Below are 25,595 nucleotides of genomic sequence, written 5' to 3'. Positions count from 1 at the left end.
AACAAAAGAAGGAAGGGAAGGGTCACAGGATGAATCCCTAGGTGGCATTCCCTCCACTCCATCAGGCAGTCACCCAAGCCAAGGGTGACAACCCCCACTCCCCAGCCTGCCTGAGTAAAGCCCTGTACTGCCAACCAAATGAAAGATGGAACTTCATTCAACACATTGGTCAGATCCAGCATGGTTTGACTCTAGATTAACTACCAATCTTTTCCTCCCCCCATTTTAAGAGGGAATCCTTCCGGACACAGAACTGAGTGTGGGTATGTGGCCAGCCGGCCGTGCATGCTGCAGCTGGGTGATCCCATGTTTCTCAGTGTGATCTGGGCCTGTGATTCTTCCAGTCCTTCTTCTCTGCTTCTTTGTGCTGTCGCTCTGGCTCCTGGCCCCATCCTTACTATGAGTCTTACTCTCACGTCACTCTCTAATTCAAAGATGAACTGCCAATCAAACGTTCCTCTAATGAAAAACCTAATCACGTTACAGCATGTGTACATTCAAAAGGCCTATTTAAGACCTTCTGTTGGTCGTGGTGGGAGGGCATTGCCTGAAAACATACCTAAGCCCAGTGTGGAGGTCAAATGACTGGCCATATGACCTTGACCGTGGGCTTGGATGTTTGGGACTGCTTAGGACTGTGCAGTGGAACTTGGGGGCAAAACTGATAGAAGCATCCCAATTGTCCTTAAATTCAGTGAGTAAAGATGGAATACATTCTTATTCTGTAGCCCAGGGTTTCTCAAAACATGGTTCATGGACCACTATGTGCATCAGCATCAGCATCAGCTGGAGGTGTTTGGTAAAATGCAGATTCCTGGGTCCCATGTCAAACAGATTGAATCTAAGTCTCTGAGGGTTGAGGTTGGGAAAAATATCTACATTTTGAACAAGCTCTTCAGATGATCCTTGTGCAAGTTTGAGAACCCCTGCTGGAAATCCACTACAATTTGCAAATGGCCCCCTCTACGTACTCCAGCCAGTCCCACTAAGTCTAAGACTAGAATCTGGGAAACAAGATGAGGCAATATCTTTCGGAGGATGATAATACCCTAGGACATGAGTGCACACTTATGTGCTGTGGGCTGAGATGAGGGGGAAGGGAGGACTGTAACTTGTGCCCCTGCCTCTTTACCAGGCATCATCCTTTCAGTGGCCCTGGCTGGCGTTCTTGGCATCTGTATTGTCCTGGCAGTGTCTGTTTGGCTTTTCAGAAGGAAGAAGAGGTGAGATGGTTTGGATTTGAAATGGGAAGGGTGACTTATGTGTCCTTGATTAGGGAGGCAGCCTTGTGGAAGGAAGAACCCGTAATCTGAACCAATGCCATCCTAGCAGCACTGCTCCCAAAACACCAGTGCTTCAACCTCCTTCACATGGCCACTTGAGGGGTCACTGTGCTCAGATTTGGTTTGGTGTACCAACCTTGCTGCCACTGCTGACAAGTCATGTGACTGGGAATAAGTCTGTTGGTTTGAGGGTTATGCCTAAACACAATCAGACTTTTTTTTTTTTTTTTTTTTGTGGCAGCACTGGGGTTTGAACTCAGGCCTCACACTTGTTAGGCAGGCACTCTTACCACTTGAGTTACTCCACCACAAGGCTTTCTTATTAAGACCTTCACATCTGATTTTTCTTCTATAAATTCAAAAAAGAAAAATGAAGTAAAACCTTATTTCTCACTCATGTTAGCTATGGATGCCCTTTGTCCATGGTTTTATATCATGCTTGGCTTTTCCTAAAACAATTTATTTTTCCTGGTATGAAAAATAGGAAGGTTTCCAGGAACTATAGAATCAAAAGTTTGAACTAGAGGTATTAATAAGACCCTCAAAATGCAGGCCTAGAATTATGGATTAAAAGAATAGTTGGGTGCAGTGGTTCACACCTGTAATCTCAGCTACTTGAGAGGCAGAGATAGGATCTTGCTTTGAGGCAAAAAGTTAGCAAGACCTCATCTCAAGTAATAGCTGGGCATGGTGCTGTGCACCTGTTATCCCAGCTATGTGGGAAGCATAATGGGGAGTGGCTCAAGTGTTAGAGAACCTGCCTAGCAAGCACGAGGCCCTGAGTTCAATCCCTCAGTACCCCACTCCCCCAAAAAAGTTGGAAAATGGATAGGTTCTGTTTTGGTTAATGCTTTATGTGGGGCATTCCTTCCCAACACCCACAGAATTGGGAAAGATCCCAAAGAGAGAAATCTGACTTCTCAAACTCCCTCATTTTGTGTCTGAGTCAGGTTGTTTTCTGGCTCATTCTCTCTACTGTAACTAACAAGATTTATGTGTTCTTATTGTTTCAGTAGCAAAACAGGTGACAAGAAGGGAGTCATTTATAAACCAGCCATCAAAAAGGAGTCTGAGGCCGATGCCTGAGGTCCCTGGCACTCTCCAACGTCCAAGGGAAGATCTTGCTTTGGACAGTACACACTGACTCTCTGGACATTTGAAATACCTCAAGATGTCTCTGGAGCTCACCTTGTAAACACCCCAGATCCTCAGGGTTGGAATGTTCCAGCTGGGCTCCCTCCTGCCCTGGTGTCATAGCCACCCAGCGTGACCCGTGAATGGGATGAGCTCCTGGACCAGAAGGCAGGAAGGAACTCTGAGCTGATTGCTGTACTGTGAGGTGGCTAAGCATTCAGGATTCTAAGTCACAAACTAAGCTACCTGCTGGTAGGCTGTTAGTGTTTGGAAACCACTTCCATCTGAGGCTTCTGTTGGAATGCTGTCAAGTGTCCTAGAAATTCTGCTTCTTCTCCAGTCCTCCAGACTCAAATGTGCACTCTCTGCTTAGGTGATACTTTCTAAATGCAGTTTCTTTCCTCTGGGGAGACATCATCTCCCTTGGATTTTCCTCTGCTCTGACAAACCCTGCATTCTGACCTCATCACTATGGGGGTCAACTGAGATAGGAAGGGTCAGGTTGTCAGAAAGAAAATGCAAACAAATTGTACTTTGTAATATATTGGGACATTTTCCAGTTCTTTGGGTTAGAGATGATGATTGAACCTTAGAACAAAGGAGTCTCGAATCCCATCTCTTGGTGGGGATGAAAGGGAGACAAGGGACCGAGAGAAGGGGGGAAGGGTAGAAGGGAGTCGAGAGAGAGAATGAGAAAACATGGATGGTCTGGAAGAGTCTCCCTTTGGAGTCAGAACTGGAATCACAAGTTGTTTACCAAGCCACACTGTGAGAAGGACTGAATATTAATCCTCTCTCCTGCCTAAAGGCCGTTGTATTTTGTAATCTACAGATTTAAAAAAATAACTAGGCTGTTCCTTGAAAAAGAGTTGCTTTCTCTCTCCTAGGGTACATGAGTTATGGGATGAACCAATCTGCTTTTGAACCTTTAGGAAGCAGGCTGAAGCAAAATGATTGTAGTGCCCTGTCTCCTTTGCCAGAATGTCATTTCTGCCACTTCTGTTAAGTTAAAATTTATTTTCATGCCATAAAAGCAGGAAGGTATCTGTGCTGGGGTAAGCATGGTCCTGGTATTTAAGAAGCAATAATAATGGTATGTTGCTAAGATTCTCTGTGTTCTTCCCTCTCTGTCATGGACAGTTTCTTAGAAGACTCAACTCATTCTTCCTTTTCCTTCCATAGAGTGAGAGCCCTGTGGAGACAAGTCAGTTCCGCAGTGAGAAGGAGCCTTGGCCTCCAGCCCCTAGTCACTAGCTCCTTTCAGTTGACAGGGAACTTTCTGATTCACAGAGTCTCATTTTGATAGCATGGAATGGCCTCTTGAAACACACATTTCTGATATTTTCCTTCTGTAAACTTGAAAAACAATCTCTTTCCCACTGCCACAACTTTTAATAGCCAGCCCTATGTCTTTGTGGCCTGTTTCACTATGCAGAGTTACAGGTGACGTAATGGGGGCTCAGATGTGTGTCAGTGTGTGCACAAGTGATAGCCTGGGATGGCATCCCAGCCTCGCCACTGGCATGCCTGATGCACCATCAAATGACAGTAAGAACAACACTAGTGCCCATGCCACATGAGTTAGGTGGGATTTTTGGCCAATCAGAAACTAGCATAGACCACTGTATACATGAACAAGTTTTGGGAGAGAACAGAGAGATCATTGTATCTGGCACAAGGACTGTTCACAGGAAGGGCAATTACTGGGAGGTGAAAACAGTGGCATTTTTCCTTCCCTGCTGCCCCTCAGCACAGCCAAGGTGCTCAGTGGCTGAGAAGAAACCTAAGTCAGGGAGGCAGAAAGAATGCTCCAAGAACAAACACCATCAAGTTCTTTGCTAATTCTACAAGACTCCTGAAGATCCAGCTTTCTTCAGATTCTCACTCCTTCCACCACCACCAGCCACAGAAAACCAGTGCCATGGTATATGAAGTATGGCTGCCTTATCTCTGCTGTGCCTTTCTCAAGGACTGGGCAGGCAATAGGCTCAGCACACAGTGGGCAGAGGTGACAAAAGGCACATGTTTGTGGGGAGGGTTCTGAGGTAGGCCCTGACTTCTGTAGGCTTTCCTTTGCCTCTTAACAGGGGCTTTCCAACTCTTTATTCTGCTTTAGTGTCATCTGGTATAAACAGTAAAAACCTATAGCTGCTGCTTTAAGAGCCATTCTACGATGTACTCTGTTGACTCTCTTAATCCTGTTTCAAGTTCAGACCCTAACTTCCTCTCCCTCATGGAACTCTCTGAAGGCCTCCTGGCCAGTCTCGGGGAAGCACAGTGGTCAACAGCACCCCTCAGTCCTTGTGCCTCAGATTGTAGACCGATGTGATGATGGTTTGTTTAGCACTTCTGTATTTATTGTACCAATGATTGTAATGATAACATACACTGTAAATATAAGAAATTATAATAAAATGTTTTTCACATCAGACTGATTCTTTTGGAGGTAAGGTTGAAACATAACTCTCTGGAAAGCATTTTGTAGTCCCTGTTGTAGTGACAGATGATTAATGAGAAAAAATAGTTTTGTCATTTGTGTTCAGGTCTTATAATCTGGCTGGAAAGGAAAATAGACATATGGATTTAATCACTTAGCTAGGATGAGACCTATGGTGTGTGCAGCTCTGGGTTACATAGCAGAGTAATTAGGGAAAGGCTCAGGAAGGAGGTAGTGTGTCAGCTGGACCTTGAAGAGTAAATCAGAGCTGGGTATGGTGCATCTGCCTGTAATCCCAACACTCAGGAGGCTGAGGCAGGAGGATCATGAGTTTGAGGACAGCCTGAGTTACATAGTGAAACCCTATCTCAAAAAAACAAAACAAAAAGCCCCATAAGTCAGACTTGAACAGATGGATGGAGAAGAGGGAGATGTTCCAAACCAGAAGGATATGAGTATAGGGAAGAGGTCCCATGTCTGTTCTGAGAGTTCTGCATGCAGTAGCTAGACAGCCTCTTTTGGTTACTTACTACCTTATTTTGGATCCTTGTGCAAAACTTGCTATCACCCTCTATATAACCTTTTGTCTAAAACCAGATTTCACATCCCAGTTTGCTAAAAGAGGAAGTCCTGTTCAGGTTACAAGTAGGCACCATCATTATTTGTGGGAGTTATTTAGCGAAGCCTCCAATTTTCACCTTAATGACCTTGGGACAGAGATAGGTGAACTAAGAGGGATGCACTCTGGGAGATAGAGAAGCAGCTGGTCCAGCTCTGCAGTAGAAACATTGCAAACCCTCCTGTTTTGATGGGCTCTTCAGCTGCAACTCAAGGAACTCAAGAACTCAGTTCTTCCTGTGCACACTTGCAGATGTGACGACATGGGCAGAGCAAGGCAGAGTTCCCCTGGCATGCTCATGCCTTAGAGTTGCCCCCATCCCATTGGGCGAGAGCTGCAGAAGGCACTACTGCAACTGAGCAGTGAGCACTCCCTTCTTTCTCCCCATGCACCTGGATCGACATCAGGGGAGCACACTGGTGAGAAGCACAGGGTGGCAGAAGGAATTCAAGCTCTCCTTCATCTTGGCCATTACCTCATCTAAACACAGCTAAAACAACGTACAGCACGCAGTCCAGTGGAAATGAAATACAATGCTAGACACATGACATTTTATACTAAAAAAAATAAAACCAGTGACTTCTTAATAATGTTTTGTCACCCAACAGACCCAAAATACTGAAATTTCAACATGTAATCAGTATTTTAATGGTATTTAAATTTTCCCACAGTAAATCTTTAAAATCTGGTGTGTATCTTACACTTATAACACATCTTGATTTGGATGTGATACTTCCCTTGTAAATATTTGATCCATACTTAGATTTCAAAAAATTTACAGTTGAAAAAACAGTTGCTCCAAACACACTTGAAAGTTTTCTAAATTACTGAATTAATTATCAGTTTTTAAATTTAAATTCATTAAAATAAAATAGTTTCTCACTTTAACTGACAACATTCCATGTGCTCAGTAGCCATTTGTGGCCAGTCCACCTTAGTGGATTGCACAATGTGGACCACACAGAAAGGAGTAAACCTAGAGGACTTTTCATACAAAATTAACACTGGAAAACTGCCTTGGGGGTTGGGACGGGGCATGGAAGACACCAGGGAGGGAGGAGACAAAGGGGAGGAGGAAAATCAAGCCAAGACAAACAGATTAGCAGCAGACCTTAAACTAGGTTCCCTCTGTCCTCACACCTTTTTCTCTGCAGTATTGGCAGCTTCTTGGCCCTCTCTAGCCACTGCCTAGGGGTGCAGGTGTTCAGGAGTCCTGGGGTGTCCCAGTGCTTTTGCTAAAGCTCCAACTGTAGGCACATGGGTGCCTAGTTATCCTGGCCAGTGCCAGTTTTACCTCTTCCCGTACCTTCCTTCCTTCCCTCTCCTTCTGATCTCCTCTGAGGCCTGAAGTTCTCAAACTCCTGCAACATGTTTCTGGAGCCCACCAGCCCCAAGTGGTAGCTAGGTTCAGCAAAGTCTCACATGGCTGAGCTCTCTGAGGCTTGCTTGCACTGTCTGCTCTGCCCTTGCCTCCACATTGTAACAAGTGGTCTTCCATCAAGGTGTCACAAGTTCTAAGCCTGCTCCCAGGAACAAAGGGGCTACCTATGGGGAAGCGGAGGCACCACCTCACTCCACAACAGCAGAGCTGGGCCACCTTGACTTGCCACCACCCTGGAAGTTTCCCAGCAGGGGCATACGGTAGATCTCCTGGCTCAGATTCAACTGTTGCAGGTTATGGGGGAAAAGGTATGAAGCCGAGACAAAGCCACAGAGCCACCCTGCTCCACCCATGTCTCTTCATTACAGAATGACTGGGTAAAGATAAGGGCCAAAGTACTTTGCTGTACCGAATAATTCACCATAAAAAATTATTGCAACCAGGTGAGCATATCATGGTGACTGTAAGTCAACCAGTAGTTTGGTTACGTCTCATTGTGTAACCATCCATGAGAGGTGAAGCACTACCCTATCTTCTAAGTGGGAAACAAGGGTCTAGCTAAGCTAAACAAGCTCACACAACTCCTGCAGCATCAGGATCTTCAGTGACAGAACCAGGATCCCTTTCACAGCTTTTGCAATAGAATTCACCATGTAAACCCAATCATGCAGCAATCCCACAGGTGAAAGGCACTAAACACATTTGTGCTGATGGTTTCCAGAAAATCAACTACCACCTTCTGCCTCCAATGTGCTTAGTGATCTTAAACCATGGCCTCTGCTCAGGCGAAGAATGACCAAGGATCACCAACTGCAATTGGGCACAGGGGTCGGCTCACCTACTGGGATGTTGTCCTTATCTCTTAATTCAAAAAACCAAATTCCCAAGGGCATATTCATTGGGCTTTCTCTTTTCCTAAGGCTGAGCATATATAGTGCAAGTGTGTGCAGTGTGAAGTGTGTGTGTGTGTGTGTGTGTGTATTTCATGTGGAAAATTGTAAAAAATGCAAATTATAGTGACAGAAAGCAGACTAGTTGCCTGGGGATGATGTGGAGTAGGAGATGGAGGGATTACAAAAGTATATGAGAAATGGTTGAGGTGATGGATATGTTATTATCTTGTTATCTTGTTATACTATATTGTTCTGATGGTTTCTCCAAATACATCAAAACTTCAAAATTGAAACTTTAAATATATGTCATTTTTCTTATACCAATTATACCTCAATAAATCTATAAAAAAGATGGGAGAAAAAAGATCACATACAGCCAAGGCACACCTGGTCCCATCCTGGCATTTCCACTGAGAGTCCCTGGCCACCTAGAAGGAGAAGCTTGGCTGGGGCTGGCATAACCCGTCCCTAGGACTCACCCTATGGGTGGTAGCCTAGGAAGGAGTGTGATCTCTATTCACATGGCCAGCTATGACCTCCCAATATTATAAGTCAAAGTCACTATTTCTGCTTGAGTTCACTCATTTCAAATATTAACTTTTAACTACCTGCAATGAAGACAACAAACACAGGGCCCCTGGGTTCAAGGGCAGACTCAGACTTCTATAGCAACTCTGTCAGTGATGACACAGCTGGCTTTCTCCGGAAGAAGCAAAGACTTTTCTAGTGAGGTAGATCACATAACCAATTAGTTCATATGCTGAAACTAGATATCCAACAATAGGTTTCATGCATCTCTCCTTCCCAAACACCCAACCACACAACCATTTGAAAAGTTTTCCTGAATATGGTACATCTTTTCCATGGAGGACCATACAACCATTAACAAACACAGCTCAGGAGCTTACTACTCCCTTGTAATCGATAGGTGAAATCTGGAAAACTGCCCTCCTACTATTCAAAGTAATTTCCAACTAACTTCCTTTCTCATACCTCCTCAATCAAAACAAAGATTTAATGAACAACTGTTGTCTGTTAAGTTCACACTAAGTGGCAGGGATTCCAGCCTGATTTAGACAGGGCCCTTATATTCAAGAAACTCAGTGTCATACAGGAAGACAAACAGAAGCCACTAACCACAACCTATGTGTCCATCAACAGAAGAATGGCTAAACAAATTGTGGTATATACTCAGAATGGAATTTTATTCATCAATAAAAACTCTCAAATTACTGATATATACTAAAACAAATAAATCTCAGGAAACTATGTTGGGTCTGTTTATATAAAGCTCAAAAATGAGCAAAATCGATCTATGGTGATAGAAGTGGGTGCCATTGGGAGCTTCTGTGGAAAGCAACATAGATTGGATGGAATGGAGCAGGAGGGAACCATCAAGGGGAAAGATGTTCGGTGTCTTCATTGGGGTGTTGGTAACACATTGGTCAAAACTCATCCATTCCTTCACAGTTCATTTTATTGTATGTAAATTATTCCTTCATTTTAAAATAAAGAGTATAAGAGATCACAGTAGAGAAAGCACTGAGTATAATAAAGAAAGAAAAGGCTTCATATAGGAAAGGACATTTAAGTAGGATCTTGAAGGAGAAATAGGATGCTTCCTGGTTGGAGCTAAAAACCAGAACAAAAATGAGAAGTATGGAGAGTCTGTGGCACATATAAGTAGAGCAGGCCTCAAGGATGTGTTTCAGAATGTCTGAGAGGGAGGGAATGGAGGGAAGGAGTGTGGGAGGCAGGATGGTGATGGCTGGGATCAAATTGTGAAAGACCTTGAACAATGTACACTTCCTAACCAGCACAAGGAAAAACCTCGGAGTGCTTGGATTATGGTTTTGTCTGATTATATAAATAATGTATGCCTACTTTTTTAGAAAATGAAAAGATATATAAGGCATAAAGTCTCCCATAATCCTAACTCTCAACAAAGTCATTGGTAACAATTTAAGACTTTGTGTGTATATATTTATGTTCATTTAAAATTTTTTTAGTAAAATGGAATAGGATTATATATTACATGCTTTATGCCAACTTTCACTGTTGTATTCTTAATATCTAGCACAAGGCCAGGCACAAGAAATATTTGTTAACTAGGAAAAAGGTCTATACTTTGCTTTTGTTTTCTGATATATTCTAGATATCCTCCTCATTGTTTTCAGTGGCTATATGGTATTCTATTTTTTGATGTAATCAAAAACTGTTGCAAATTCCCTACAAGATCCTTGCATACTTGAGTGTATTTCTATAGGGTAAATCCTAGAAAAGGAATTATTCGTTCAAAATATGTACTTCTCAAAATTGTACAGATACAATAGATTTTGCTAAATTACCACCCAAAAGAATTATACTAATTTGCTGCACTGATTAGAGCTGTGTTACTCTATCTGTGGCTTCATCATCTGCTCCACAATCCTTGGTGTTCTCAGTCCTTTCCACCTTTGGCAATCTGATAGTCCAAGAATTATTTACTTGCTTTGCTTTCCTCTTTTTTTAACTCATCACTATACAAATGAGAATGCTTTTCTTTTATTATTAGTGGCTTAGTGCTTTATCTTATTATGTTCATTGGGTATTTACATTTTTTTCTGTGAATTATCTATTTATGTCTTTTGATCACTTTTTTACTGTAATGTTCATTCTTTAAAAAAATTGTAGAATGAGATAAGCCAAGCTCAACAAGGCAAATATCACATGTTCTCATTCATTTGTGGAAACTAGATCTAAAATGATGATGATGATGATAGTGGAACATGAATGTACATGGGGGACTACTTGGGGGGACCACTGGGAGAGGGAGAGGTAAAGGAAAGGATACTGAGGGATGAAGAGGATGAAAGTACACTGCATATGTACATATTATATGCATAAAGAAACTCACCAAACACTTTGAAAAGTGGTGAGGAGAGAAAGGGGGAATGGAAATTAATGGCATGAACCTATTCAAGGAACACTGTATGCATGTGTGGAATTACCACAATGAAATCTCCAGGTATTATTTAATGTATGACAAATAAAAAATTTGTGACATAAAAAATTACAGAAACTTATGTATTGTAGTGATAATCCTCTGTAATATGTCAAAAATATTTCTCCCAGTCTTAGAGTATATTTTGCTGTACAGTTTAAAATGTTATAGAATCAGATGTGTTCATTTCTTTTCCTGTTGCTGTTTGTAGCCTTACTGAAATACTGAGAAAGACATTTTTCACTTAAAATGGAACCATTCTACTTTTTCTAATTCTTTTATGGGTTTTTTTTTTATTTGAATTTTTATTAAGTTTACATTTTTGTGAAAGTGAGGTAAGAATGTAGCTTTTCTCCCCAAATATAATCAAATAATCAGGCCCATTTATTAAAGACTTGAGCTTTTCCCTTCTGATTAAAAATGTCAATATTATTATACACTAAATTTCCATATATAAGTGGGCCTGTCCAGAATCCTTTATTAATATCTAGTATTGCAGATTTATGGTATATTTTGGGTAAATATAGAAACAATTTGCATATGCTTTATTCTGAGAGTAATATTGTTATGAATCTAGATTAGGTAAGTTAACAAACGAGACAGAAAATCATTTATCACTTTGATAAATTATTTTAAAATTTTAAATGTTTATATATTTAAATATTGAGTCTTTCATTGTGCAGTATAGGTATTTAAAATGGAAAATCATTTCATTCACATTTTGGTCAGTCATTATAGAACAGCAATCATGATTTTATATAAAAATGTAAGCTGGGCACAGCAGCTCATGCCTATGATCAAGCTGCTTAGGAGGTGGAGATCAGGAGGATCTCCCTTTTAAAGGCAGCCCAGGGGAAAAAGTTAACTGACATTTCAACCAAAAAGCTGGGCATGGTAGAATATGCTTGTGGTCCCAGTTGTGCAGGAGGGTCTAGGTAGGAGGATCCCAGTCCAAGGATGGCCCAAGCAAAAATGCAATACCCTATCCAAAAAATAACTAAAGCAAAAAAAGGGCTGGGGGTTGGCTCAAGTGGTAGAGCGCTTGCCTTGCAAGGAAGCACTATAAACTCCATCTCTGATTTTGCACAAGTATTAAAAAATGTCTAGTTTACTAGTAGGTAGAAGATGAATTTACAGTGATCCACACTTTTTATCACCTATAAATTACTGAGCCTTATGCTTGGCTATCTTGGAATGTGTTAAACCCACAGTTCTTCTACTTACACTGGGATCATAAGACAGTGGAGTGATTCCTCTCTCTTGTATTTTCAGAGGGGTCAAAGTAAAATGTAAGTCTTTCCATTGGAGATTTCTCACATGTTGAGGCTGGTCATAGGAAAATCTCCATTTAAATACCATTCCAACTAAATACCAAACAAATAACAATTAAATGAGAGCTACATGTTCAGGGTGGAAGGGTCAATGAAACTCTACACGAGTCAGGGCTGACACCTGAGAAATGTGAGTCTCTTCCCCAGGCTTAGGAGTCAAAAACACAAAGCCTTGGCCCTGAGGCTGTATCATCCAGTAACAAGATCAGTAAATCTGGAACAGCTTCATTTCAAACCAGAGCAAACTGCCACCACCAGGCTTTGAGTTACAGGTCATCATGATTCCCTACATACTCTGAGTGCAAGTCACGCCTGACCCCTTAGCTGCACGGTCTCCTCTCCAGGGTGAGGAGAAGCAAAAGGATTTTATAGGCTACTCAAGATCACTAGGCAGAAGCCTGTTTTTTTTTTTTTTTCACTTGACTCTGGTCTTCAGGAACTGTCATGTGATATTTTATGACTTCACTATTTTATAATTACAAAGTTTTTCAAAGTGAGGTTTCAGGATCTTTGATGATTTTCTCTGCTTGATTTGAGAAAACCAAAGGAACTTACTCAGACTACAAAAAGGAAGAAAAACCTTTTGGTTGTAGCTAGCTTGTGTCCTGGCCACGTTGCTATACTTGTTATTCAAACTGACATTTTTTTCCCTTTTGTGTCTGTGTGTCTGTTGGTCTTTCTCTCTCTTTCCATGCTGGAGAGACCAAAATTAGCATTCTTTACTCTCCAATAATCTTCTCCAAGCAATCTTCTCCCCATAATCTCTGACCACCAAGGAGTATACCTGTCAGCCAAGAAATACAGCTTTGGAGATATGGTGCCAGTAAGCTGGGAGGACCAAGGCGAGCACCTCTTGTGTGATATGCATTTTGTCACATACTTAAACTGAGCCCCTGAACTCCCGTTTAAAAAGCAGACATTTTCTCTCAGAATTGGGATGACAGAACTTTGAGGGGTTGACTCTCCCTGTCCTCCTCTGCCTCTGATGAATAATAAATCTTACTTCCTTTTCCTCAAAACCCTGCTCTCTTATTTGTGAATTGACATTGAGATCAGCTTTCCAGTAGCAGAAATTCTCTGCACCAAATTGTTTTTGAATACACAGATGTGAAATCAGCTTTATGAATTTTAAATTAAAGAGCTTCTCTTTGAAAAAAGGCTCAGAACTGATCATTCATAACAAAACATACAGCCAAGTTTTACACTAAACAAAAAACTGTAGTACTGTATACTGAAGGATACCAGTAATGGATACTGAAGGATATCTATTTCAAAGAAGGAGAAACACAGGAAACGAGTAGTGCCAAACAGACTTTTTTAATTGTTCACTGAAAAATACAAGTCTGGAAAGTCTACTGCTTTGTATACTGAATGCAAGGTCAGATACTGCAAAAATATAGGACATAATGGTAATAACTTATATAACTTATAGATGTTACATAGTACCCACTTCTTCTAAACACTAAAAACTGCTAGAATAAAGTAAAGCCTCTTATTAAATGAGAAATACAGACATTGTAATAATAAATAAAATGCTCTAGTAAGGTGTGGTAGTACACACCTGTAATCTCAACATTTGGGAGGCTGAGGCAGGAAGATCACCAAGTTCAAGGCCAGCCTGGGCTATATGACAAACAAACTTAATGCTCTAAGCAAAGCTTTCTAAAATTGTTTTGTGTGACATCTCCTTGTCTACCAGGAGTTAAGAATAGTGGGGTCTAGAAAAAACACTTAACTAGCAAACAGCCAGCACACTAGAGGACCTCTTCTTAGGAAGCTGGATGCTGATGCCTGAGACAGGCTGCCACCTTGGCTGGTTGGCTAGTGAGGCTGCAGTGTGACCCTGGGCCCACAGTGACAATGAAAGCCTGTTTCAGGCTGAAGCGATAGGGAATCTTTGTTACAACTGCTTAGATGAACACACTGGGACAAAAGCCATTCTTATGCAGTCTGCAGATAGCATTACTTCCTTTCAACCACATTTTCATCAAAAGGCTCTAAAAGAGCCCACTGCTCCTATGTTGCCATCAGGCAGGCCAGGAAACAAGACGTCTCCAGTTATAACTGCTAAATACAGCTCAGAGAAGACAGCAACAGAATCATTGCTATTATTCACATGGCAACGTATTTAGGCATTGCAACAACATTCACAATTCCAAGGTCATTTTTATATGCACATCTCCCTCCAAACAGAAAACCCTTGGTGGGGGAGAGCATACAACATCAACACCTACTCTACCTCTTCAATTACCACCAGGGCTCTGAAATTCATTCTAAACCAGGCATAGTGGCACACATCTCGAATCCCAGCACTTGGGAGGCTGAGGCAGGAGGATCACAAGTTCGAGGACAGCCTAGGCTACATAGTGAGAATGTCTCAAAAAAAAAAAAAAGCTCATTATAATGAATGAAAAAAATAGCATTTCAATATATATATAAGACTACACCCTGCCTCTGGGCTTCCTTGGCAGGCTATTTGAAACAGCAGAGCCCAAGTTAACTAAGACAATATTCACATTCTAAGAGAAATCAGTTACAATGTTCCCTTATTCATTGGTAACCAAGGATTATAAATAATTTCCTGAACTAAGGTAATAGTCTCAACAAGAAAGATTTCCTTCTGAGTTTTTATTAAATGAGATTTTACAATATCCCAGCTTAATATTAATTAGTATACAGATAACTTGCTCAGAGCTCGTCTGACTAATATAAACATTTTCAGACTTTCTACATGTTATAGATCAGCAAGTATTTTATAAGAATATCCACTTAAGAGATTTGTAAGTCAATAATAATAACCAAGTATATATTTTTCTTGTTCTATTTACCAAAGAATACCGTGTTTTGCAGGAATAAATCTCAGTTCTATGGGCATCTTATTCCCCTTGACTCTGCATAGTAAATTTCATGTTTGGTCTTTAGCGCCAGGAAAATCTTGAATAAAACTCGAGAACTGCAGACTGCAGCAGAAGCACTGGTATTAGTGAAGTAACCTTTAGAGGAATAACTACAATTGCTTCTCAGACTGTGTGCAGCCTTGCTAGAGAAGCTTAGCTCTTCTTAAATCTCTACTTTGAGACACTCTGGTATTTTAGGCATGGGGAGGTTTCACTGGTAAAGATCTAGTTCGTGTGTAAGGTTCTCCTCTCTGGAATGACATACAATTAGCTCAAAGCACTGGCTGCTCTCCATCTCACACATTTTCATTACTCTTCCCTTCTACAGTACTGTCAAATTCATCTGAGGTATCACTGTAATGGATAATTTCCATTTCAGGCTATCAGCTCCACAAAGACATTGGCTAGGAACAATTTCCAGTTAGTAAAGTCATAATTCACTGGCATTTCCTCTTTATAAAGGAAATCAAAAGGGCTATTTAGAAGCTGAACAAACACCTTGATTATTATTATAGATAATATTATACAGGGACTGCTGTATCATTGCTACACAAACCCAGGCACACCTACTAGAGTTTAAGATTATACGGATTATGTAATTGCATGAAATTTGGCAGCTTAAGATCTATTTCCATTTTAAACTATACCACTGGGTGAAAGTGCTGTTTAGTGTCACAGAAGCAAATGAAAGGGTCAACATCACTCTTTTGGTTTATATTCCTTGTGCTTTTTGGTTATACTTCCACCAGGTCCAGTGAAGCCCTTCCAGAGGCACATCATTCAGTTCCCTGACCAGCTGCTCGAAGATAAAACAATGGGCTTCACTTCAACCAACCCAGTACCTGGCACTCAGATAAACAATGCAGCATTAAACAGAGGAAAGACTCACAGACCTTGCACAATTCTTGATTTTGTATTTTCCCAAGGAAGTAAGAAAAGAATCAATCTTAAAGAAACTGAATTTAGGGCTGGAGGTGTGGCTCAAGTGGAAGAGTGCCTGCTTTGTAAGCACAAAGTCCTGAGTTCAAACCCTAGTCCCACAAAAAAAGAGAAACTTGAAGTTATATTAAAAAATAATGTAATACCTAAAAAAAGAAACAACTGACAATGGAAAAACTTAGGGAAAATATAGCTTATTAATCAAATTTTACTTTGGCTAAGTTCTAGTAAGTCAGTATAACTTACTGCATTTAGAAGTACAGCCTATCATGTTTTTCTGACAGTACTAGTGCAGGACATGAAAACAGTTCATAGCTCTTTAGCCTTTTGGAACTTCTGAACATAAAAGGACAAAGGCTAACAGGATTTGACATTTAGAAATTTACTTGTTTAGCAGAAGTCAGGAGCTAGTTAAAACACCAGAGTCTCATTCACTCTGGATGTTCTCAGTAACTTCCCATGTAGAGCCCAATGACGCTCAGCCTCACCACACATCAGAATCACTTGAAACTTTCAAAAATTACTGAATGCCCAGGCCAATTAAATCTGGAAGGATAGGCCAGAGTCAGTATTCTTTATGCTTCCTGGTGATTCTAGTGTACAGCCAGGCTGCAGACCACTGCTACGCCACATGAATGGAATTCCAGTCTAGATAGTTTTACTTTTTTTCTAAATTACATGAGAAGGTTTTTTTTTTTTAGAAAAAGGCACAGGTGTGCTTCCTCTAAAGATGTAGCCTGCTGTCTGGGAGATGCAGATTGTCAGAGGTTATCTGGAGCGTTGGTTGTAAAGAAGAAAGTCCTTGTCTTGGCACAGCAGGCAGAGTTTCAGGCTTCGGCAACTGCCTCCAGCAACAAAAAATGCCCAGATACCCATGAGCACCATTATTATGTATGCTGACACCAGATTTATTCCATAATGAGGACTTAGGAAGGTCTGCAAAGGAAAAATAAATCAGCTTCGGTAGTAACACATGCTTATTAAACATGAGAATAGCCAAATATAGAGGAAAATATGGAATACTTTCAACAGCTGGACTGTGTTTCACCAAACATAGGATGCTTAGCACGTATTAAGGACCCACAGAGCATGTAGAACTAACCTAGCCAACAGACACTGGTCTGTGGACCTGTGCTTTGCTAGATTCAAAGGGCAGCTCAAGAAGATAGCCATAAGCCAGAACCTAATGGAATATCACCAGAAGACACCATGTATAACCTGGCCCTGGTTTATATTCATTCCTGTGTTAATTAAATTGGCTTTTAGACTTTGTAAGAAAGAGAGGCATGTCCAGATTACTTTTGTAGCAATCCTTAGTTAGGAAACATGAGGAAATGGTTTCTTTTTCAGCTGTACAATGCTATGGGTTACAAAAGTTTATTAATTAAAAAAAAAATGCCAATGGGGATACAGTTCAGTGTAGAGAACAGGCTTAGGATGCTTGAGACGCTGGGTTCAATCCCAAGCACCAAAACAAATGACTGATGGAGTGCCAAAATGTATTGTGTCATCACACATTAGTGAAGACTGATGTCTCCACTCTAATGAAGCTTATATACTAGTAAGGGAGGCAGGTAGAAAAAAATAAATTAATTACAAATTGTAATGTGTGGTAGGACAGAATGATTATGTGATTTTGCTAGGCTAAGGATAAGGTGACCTACTTAGAATGACCAAGGAAGGCCCTAAGAAAATGGCATTTAAGTGAGGCATAGGGAGAAGGAAGGAGTGAGCCAATCTTGTGTAGGCCGGCCATGGCTAAGAACCTGAGAAGAGCCAGTATTAGTGACACCTAGGAATTGAGGGCACAGAGGAATCAAGGACAGAGAGAATGCAAGGCACTGAGGATAAAATGTGGAGGGTTTTAGGTTGGGGACCTGCATGACTTATTAGGGAGACTAGTTAGGGAGATATTGCACTGGATGAGGACAGTACAGTATGGTGGCTTAAGACAAGGGTAGCTGGGTGTGGTGGCTCATGCCTGTAATCCTACTTGGGAGGTAGAGATCAGGAGGATCAGAGTTTCAGGCCACCCTGGGGAAAAAGTTGAGACTCCCATCTCAAGCAATAAGAAAGCTGGGTGTGGTGGTACGCCTATCATTCCAGTTATGTGGGAGGTATAAAAAGGAGGGCAATGGTCCAGGTAGACCTGAACATAAATGTGAAAAAATACCTAAAGCAAAAGGGGCTGGGGGTGTGGCTCCTGCCCAGTAAGCATGAAGCCCTGAGTTCAAGCCCCAGTAATACAAAAAACAAAACAAAAAACAAACAAAAAAATGAGGGGGCAGTGGTGGAGACTGAGCATGGGAGCTGATGACAGGATTTAGTAGACTGAATGTGAGGGAGATGCTAACATGGACTCTCATGTTTCTGGCTTTAGGTAAATAGTGGTGATGTTTCGTGAGATAACGGAGTCTTAAGGAAGACCAAACTTGGAATGATGGGCGGGAATGAAGAATAAAGAGCACATGTTAAGAGTAACATACCATGAGACTCAGACAGGCAGAGTCAACTAGAGTTAGAAATGAGTGTGGGCTCAAAGGAGAGGCCTGAGCTAGAGAAAGGAAAATACAAGCACATACAAAATCTAAGCCATGGCCATAAATGTGAGTACCTAGGTAGCTACTGAAGAGATAGGAAAAGAGAATTCAAGACTAAGCCCTGAGATATTTGAACATTTATAAATTATTTAGAAAACTAAGAGCCAGTAAAGGCATCTGAGAAGGAGCAAGGTAAAAGAGAATCAGGACAGTGTGGTGTGGAAGTCAAAAGAGGAAAAAAGAACAATGTCTGTTAGATTTGATTTGGAAAAATGGAGGTATCCTTTTGACCTGCTAAATGAGGTTTTAGAAGGGTGCTTGAGCAGAAGCAGACTGAACTGGAAATCTGAGGGCTGAAGATGACAGAATTTGTGGAGATTACTCTTTGAGACATGTTGCTGCATAAGAAACAGGAAAAGAGCAGGAGGAAGGGGAAAAGCAGTGCTGAAGAGTTTTGTCTAAGATATGCCTAGCATAGATGGGACAGGGAAAGTCAGATAGTGTAGGAAGAGGGCACCACCAAAGAAGGGAGGTCCCAAATAGGGAGGATGCATTAGGACTACAGCCCAAGCAGAGGCACTGCCTTGAACAAGACTCAGAATAGTTCTGCTGGGTTGGGGTAAGGAGGGCGCATGGGTTCCCATCTAGCCCCACATTTACACTTAACAAAGGAGAGGATGTGTTACCATACACCTTTTTTTTTTTTTTTTTTTTGCTGTATAGGGGATTGAACTCAGGGCCTCACACTTGCTAGGAAAGAGCTTTATCACTTGAGCCACACCTCCAGCCCAGCACACACCTTTAAAAGAATTGTTTTAAAAGTGGCTCCAAGGCAATTCCCTGTCCTTGCCTTCACTCCATCTGCACACGCCCCTGGCTAAGACACTGAACTTCACGTATCAGTCAGGGAAGTGGACTCAATTTGCAGGTAGCATCTGATGTAGAAATAATGTTTTTTTTCCAAGAGGCACCTGTGATCTTGGCAGGCACTGAGCATTTCCTGGATTCTTTTTAGAACAATTCTATACTAGGTCCACTGAATTTTATTTTACATTGTAGAATGCTTAAGCTCTTTTGCATTTTTCTTTATTTTAAAAAATTGTTCTCTTTTAAGTAATTACAAAAGCAATACATGATTGTTGTAGAAAATAAGAATGCACAGATGAGAAAAAAAACCAAATTTCAAAACAGAACACAAAAAGTGAAATCATAAAGAAAAACTGGTCAATTAGACCACATTAAAATGAAGAACTGGCTCAATGGTAGTGTTTGTCTAGCATGCAGAAGACCCCAGCTTGATCCCTACCCCGGCAAAAACAAAAACAAGTACACAAAAAAACCTTCTGTTTATCAAAGACATTAAAAGAATGTAAATATAAATCATGCTATAGAAGTAATTTGCAACAGATCTTTTATAAAAAATGCAAAGAATGCCTAAAATATCAAATACAAAAAGACAACCCAACAGATAAGCAAAACATTTGGACACTCCACAAAAGAACTATCCTAGTGGCCAGTAAACATATGAAGACATGTGCAGCCTTATTAATCATCAAGGAAGTGAAATTAAAGTTTAAGGTGATACCACTGCATTCCCAGCAGGATGAAAGAGAAAGTCCAAGTGCTGGCAAGTTGGTGGAGGAACTGCTGTTCATAAATTAATGGTAAGTGTGTAAGTTGACAAAACTACTCTGAAAATTTGAGTGGTATGAATGGCTGACATGTAGACCATTCAACAAATCTACTCCTAGGCACATACGCTTCAAAAGAAATATGTACATATGATCACCAAGACACACTTGAATGTTCGTGTTAGTACTCTTCACTGCAGTTAAAAGTCGGAAATACCACAGGTGCTTCTCTGGTGCCGAATGTAGTACAGCAGTGAATGAGTGATTGGCAGTCGTATAATGATGAATCTCACAAGCACAATGTTGAGTGGAAGGAGTCAGATACAGAACAATACCATATAGTTCTATTTAGTTGCAGTGTGGTAAGTCAGAATCCTGGGTACTTTTAGTGGGGGCAATGACTGGTGGCACAAGGACTCTCCTGGAGACTTGTAATGCTTGTTTTGTGTTCATCTAAGCACTAGTTATATAAGTGTGTTCACTGTGAAAATTTGCCAAGATGCACATTTCTGATTTGTGTACTTTTTCATTGTTGTTGGAGGTACTGGGCTTTGAACTCAGGGCTTCACACTTGCTAGGCAGGCACTCTACCACTTGAATCATTCCACCACCCCCAATCATTCAATATTCAATCAACAATCACTGATCACTACTACGTGCCAAGGATTGAGGACACAAAGATTGGTAAAATAAGATCCCATCCTTCATGATCCAACTCTAGCTTAAGAGAGAGATACAAAAACTGTATTAAAATAATGCTATCCAAGGATGAGTGCTGTAAGAAAGCAGTGAATAGCTGGCAAAGTAACCCAACTGGTAGAGTGCCTGCCTAGCAAACATGAGGTCCTGAGTTCTCACCCCAATACTGCCTGACTCTGACCATTTCTCATTTCTCTCCAGTTACCTCACCCAAGACATCATTGCCCTTCCCCTAATAATGGGATCTCTCTGCCTACTACAGCCTATTCTTAACACAGCAAAGCGATTCTTTTCAAATGTGTGTCAGATCATGCCCCTCTCTTCAACCCCCACTATAACTTCATTTCACTGGGAGTAAAAGCCAAAGCCTCCCATTATCTAGATGTGGATCTCACTTCCAATCCCCACTATCAATTCTCTGACAGCATCCCCTACTAATCCTCCCCTTGCTCAACTGTTCTGGCCACTCTGGCTTCCACAAACAAGCAAAACACATTCTTTAATCTTAGGACCTTGGCTGTTAAGTCAGGATGTTCTCAGCACATGAACAACTCCCTCACCTATACCTCACTTTTTTTTTCCTCAAATGTCACCTTCACAGTAAAGTCTACTCTGATCACCTAATTAAGATATATGACACCCCACCCTCCACTTTAGATCCTTTTACTCTCTTCCACCTTTTCATAGCATTGATCATCTTCTAACATACTATATATTTTCTTACTTATTGTGTCTACTGTTTACCTACCTGTCTCTCCGTGAGATTATAAAGGCAGAGATCTTTGGTTTGTTTACCTAGAATAGTGCCTACAACAAAGATGATACTCAATACCATATCTATTGGACAAACGAATAAACCAATTGGATTTATTAGAAGAATGTTTGCTTTATCATGTAACTTCCTTTCTGATTATAAAAGTGCCATGCTGGGCTGGAGGTGTGGCTCAAGCAATAGAGCACCTGCCTAGGAAATATGAAGGTGAGTTCAAATTCCACTACCATCAAAAAGAAAAAAAAAAAGTGTGCTATGTTGAAGAAAATGTGGAACATGACAAAAGCTATCAAGAATAAAGGAATCCACAATGTCAACACCCAGAGATAAATGTTGTTAATATTTTAGTTACTCTCTTTCCTGTCTTTTTGCATAAGGCTCTTGCTTTATATGGATGCCGTAATAATTAGAGTAACTTTAGTACCTTGCAGTATCACAGGATTTGGAGTAAGGCTGCATTTCAGATGGACAGAGAGCAAGGAGCCTAGTGGAAGAAAGCCTGACACAAATTCCAAATGGATGGAGGGAGAGGAGAGAAGCAGAAGGAACCTTTTTAACACTTCAGGTGACACATGAAAAGTTTGGCCATGGCCTGGGTCATTCTGATGCAAATATAATGACAAATTACAAGTCAGATCCAAAGCATTACATAGTACTTTAAAGATAAATCTAGTCAAGTTTTTAAAGATTTATTGTGAAAACTGGCACTAACTCCAATGTCAATGAGAAGGGAGTGAAGTTGGCACTTTTGTTGTTAATGAGAATGTGTAAAAATAATACAATTTTTATGGAGAGTATTCAATGTGAATTAAGTGCTTAAAAATATTCAAGCCACTTGACTTCCTAATTCCATGCCTTGGAATCTAAACAATGTTGGAAATAGCATCAAAACAACCCCAAACCAAAAGTGGTTAAACAATGAAATTATAATTCTCATACAATGACACAGCTGTTAAAATTTGTATCTTAAAGGATGGTAGTAACATGGAGATTGCTCCAGATGTGCTTCCTAACACAAAAATATTACAAGTGTATGTCAGCTTTGACTATATCCATTAAAGACATATCTTTTTATATAAAAATCATTGAGACCTACCAAAAATTCATGGTGGCTGTGTTTCTATAGTAAAGTTTAGATGATTCATTTATTCACTTAAATGGCTTTTCTGACCTTCCCTAATTTTTCTATGAGCATGTACTTCATTTGGAGTGAAATCTACTATTTTAGATATAGGACTTGGGTTTCAAAAAACAGCTCAAGCACAGTGACAACACTCACCTGGGCAGACACCAGCAGATGGGTCAGGAGAACAATAAGAAGGATGTACCACTTTTTCTTCTCACAGCCATCAAAAAAGACAATGCCCCAGAACACATGCAGCAATATGATAACGAGTGTCATGAAAGCTGAAAGACAGACAGTGATTAATGTACAGTGCTCCAGAGAGCAGACAACGAAATTTGCTGAACACGCTGCTGCTTTTGGGGGGGGACCACCATCCAACACAAATAGGGCCTTGACACATGTTCTGCTGCATTTCTGAAGGAGGAGGGGTCAGCCTCTGATGCAGCTTTTCCTCTGGAATGTGAACCTATTCAACAAGTCAACTTGGATCTGACTTTCAATCCCTTTCACTGAAGAATGTGGTAAGATTACTGTGAAATCCAACCAATTTTCCCCCAATTAGCCTTCCATCCTAATTAAGAGAGACTTTACTCAACTAAGTGAAGCATTTTCCATTGATACAAGTCTCCTCATTAAAGTGGAATTTCTCTTCTGAACTTTATTTAAAAGACCAATGGAAGAATAAAATAACATTAAAGTCATTATGATGATCTAAGAGCCTTTTTAAGCCAAGAAGCACCTACAGGTTTTCTGTGGAATACTGTCTTTCTCTGTGTGTTTCCTGTGTCCTGGAGAACATTCTTTATTTAAAGCAGGCAAGTTCCATATATTCTGTAAATTTTAACTTGAAAAAGGTATATAGATTTCCCTTTCTTATTATGTAAAAAAAGACCATTAACACTCAGCAGATGGAAAAGTCAAGTCTTGTACACTGCTTGTAGGAAAACAATCTAACATTACCAATTAAAGTGGGAATTTGCATCTATTTCACTAGAGCAATTCCAAGCTACATCTAAACTGAGACAGGTCTCAAATCAATAGATCACCAGCACCTGTGAACTTGTTCGAACTGTCAATCACTGGCACACCCCACACCTGAGTCAGGAGCAATGCTGGTAGAAGCTTAGCAACCACAGTGAAGCAGCCTCTAGCAATTCTGATGCTTGGCCAAGTTTCAGAATCCTGCTCTAGAAATTATTACAATTGGGCACAAGGAGATGTACACAAGAATATTTATCAGTACACAAGAATGTCCACCATTACAAGAATGGATAAATAAATCATGGTGTAGTTACACAATGAACTACTAAATATGATTGACAACATAAAAGATCTCTAGAATACAATGCTGAAAGAAAACACTGGGGAAAATGCATACTATTTCATTTATATGAAGTAAAATAGGTGCAAATAATATTAAAAGGACATAACTGTTGTGGTTAAAAGAAAGCAAGTTGTTACATTTTCATCTTGTGTGAGAGTGTATTTCAGTAAGTGATGGTAAATTTTTTTTCTTTTTTTCCCAGTATGAGGTTTGAATTCAGGGCCTCACACTAGCTAGGAAGGCCCACAGCCCTTTTTGCTTTAATTATTTTTCCAATAGGGTCTCTTGGTTTTGCACAGAGCTAGCCTCAGACCATGATCCTCCTATGTATGTCTCAGGTGTAGTTTGGAATACAGATGAATAGCACCACACTATTTGTTGAGATGGGAGTCTTGCCAGCTACTTGCCTAAGGTGGCCTCAAACTGTGATTCTCCCAATCTCTGCCTTCTGAGTAGCTGGGATTACAGGCATGCAACACCAAACTGGGGTAGTGAAGGTAAATATTTCAACAGAAGCAAAGGAATAGTTCTAAAACTTCAACGCTACGGCCAGCCACACTAAAAGGATATTATTTCCATTCTAGTGATGATTCTGGACAGGGAAGCTCCTTTAAAGATAAATGTTCACAGAGTTGAAACTTAAAGCATACATACTCCAAAGGTTTTCTAAAAGCTAGATATCAATTAAATGTCAAGAGAAAGCAGTATGTTGGGCAGTGGTGGCTCACACCTGTAATCCTAGCTACGCACGAGGCAGAGATCAGGAGGGCTGCTGTTTGAAGCCAGCCTGGGGCAAATAGTTTGTAAGACCCTATCTTGAAAAAACCCATCACAAAAAAGGGCTGGTAGAGTGGCTCAAGGTTAGGCCCTGAGTTCAAACCCCAGTACCACCAAAAAAAAAAAAGAGAGAGAGCAAGTGAGCAAAAGCAATGCCATGCTGATGTGTTATCTGGTTGGCAGCTTCTGTCTACCCTTCTCCATGCACTGCCATGAACATGGAGACTGAAAATATCCCAGATTCTCTAGCACATAGATCCAGTGCCTCATTCTTCTCTCCTTCATTCCTGGTATCTGCTTCCATGTTCTTGCAAAGATGACGGCCTCAGATAGCAACTAATACTCACAATGGATTCCTGAGAGCACAGAAACAGCTACAATCTGGCCTTCCCTGACCACCTCTGGATATTCTAACTAGGTCACATAGAGCCCGGGGCTGTTTGTGGTTGGTGGTAACTACAAACAGAGGAGGACTCCCAAAGCCCTGTTGGCCTCAGCTTCCTAGGGGTAGGCTGTGAACAGCAACGGCTTTTGGATTCTTTTCCTAAGTAACGAGAAAGGTCTAGGGCTTCAGAGTTCATGAAGTGGGAGACTCTCCTCTATTCTTTCAGGTTGTAGAAATTCTCTGGATTCTTGAGCGAGTCCCAATCACCTAGCACTAGCGGGAATTACGCCTCAAAACTAATGTTCTTGAGAATGTTTTCCCCCAATGGGGATTTAACTTTAAAATTTTGCTTAAAAAAATGCAAGAGGATTCTGTGGCTGGTTTTTGTACATATATTACTAATTAAACTAATAACATTTTCTCAAATTAAAAAATATATTTTGA

At 40.6% G+C, this 25,595-nt stretch overlaps 2 protein-coding genes across 5 annotated transcripts in view; one reads left to right on the top strand and one right to left on the bottom strand.

Annotated features, from left to right (window-relative positions):
* The window catches only part of Ca12 (carbonic anhydrase 12), a 51,027-nt gene extending 46,181 nt beyond the window's left edge, over positions 1 to 4,846 (top strand). The window contains exons 9-11 of one of the 4 annotated variants that reach the window (XM_074066142.1): positions 231 to 263; positions 1,136 to 1,223; positions 2,300 to 4,846. In XM_074066142.1, the coding sequence (XP_073922243.1) occupies positions 231 to 263; positions 1,136 to 1,223; positions 2,300 to 2,369 (191 nt within the window). In that variant the 3' untranslated portion in view covers positions 2,370 to 4,846. Of the gene's footprint in view, positions 1 to 230; positions 264 to 1,135; positions 1,224 to 2,296 lie in introns of all 4 variants that reach the window. The other 3 variants (XM_074066141.1, XM_074066144.1, XM_074066143.1) reach the window with 3 other exon arrangements.
* An 8,513-nt stretch (positions 4,847 to 13,359) lies between these two features.
* The window catches only part of Aph1b (aph-1 homolog B, gamma-secretase subunit), a 28,296-nt gene continuing 16,060 nt past the window's right edge, over positions 13,360 to 25,595 (bottom strand). Inside the window, exons 5-6 of the mRNA XM_020182819.2 lie at positions 22,819 to 22,946; positions 13,360 to 16,833 (exon numbers count right to left, since the gene is read on the bottom strand). Coding sequence (XP_020038408.2) covers positions 16,666 to 16,833; positions 22,819 to 22,946 — 296 coding nt within the window. The 3' untranslated portion in view covers positions 13,360 to 16,665. The remainder of the gene's footprint in view (positions 16,834 to 22,818; positions 22,947 to 25,595) is intronic.

This window comes from Castor canadensis, chromosome 2 (assembly GCF_047511655.1).
Source record: "Castor canadensis chromosome 2, mCasCan1.hap1v2, whole genome shotgun sequence".
Lineage (NCBI taxonomy): Eukaryota > Metazoa > Chordata > Mammalia > Rodentia > Castoridae > Castor > Castor canadensis.
The sequence above is the reverse complement of the archived record's forward strand: the minus strand, read 5'-3'. Positions and strand labels throughout refer to the sequence as shown.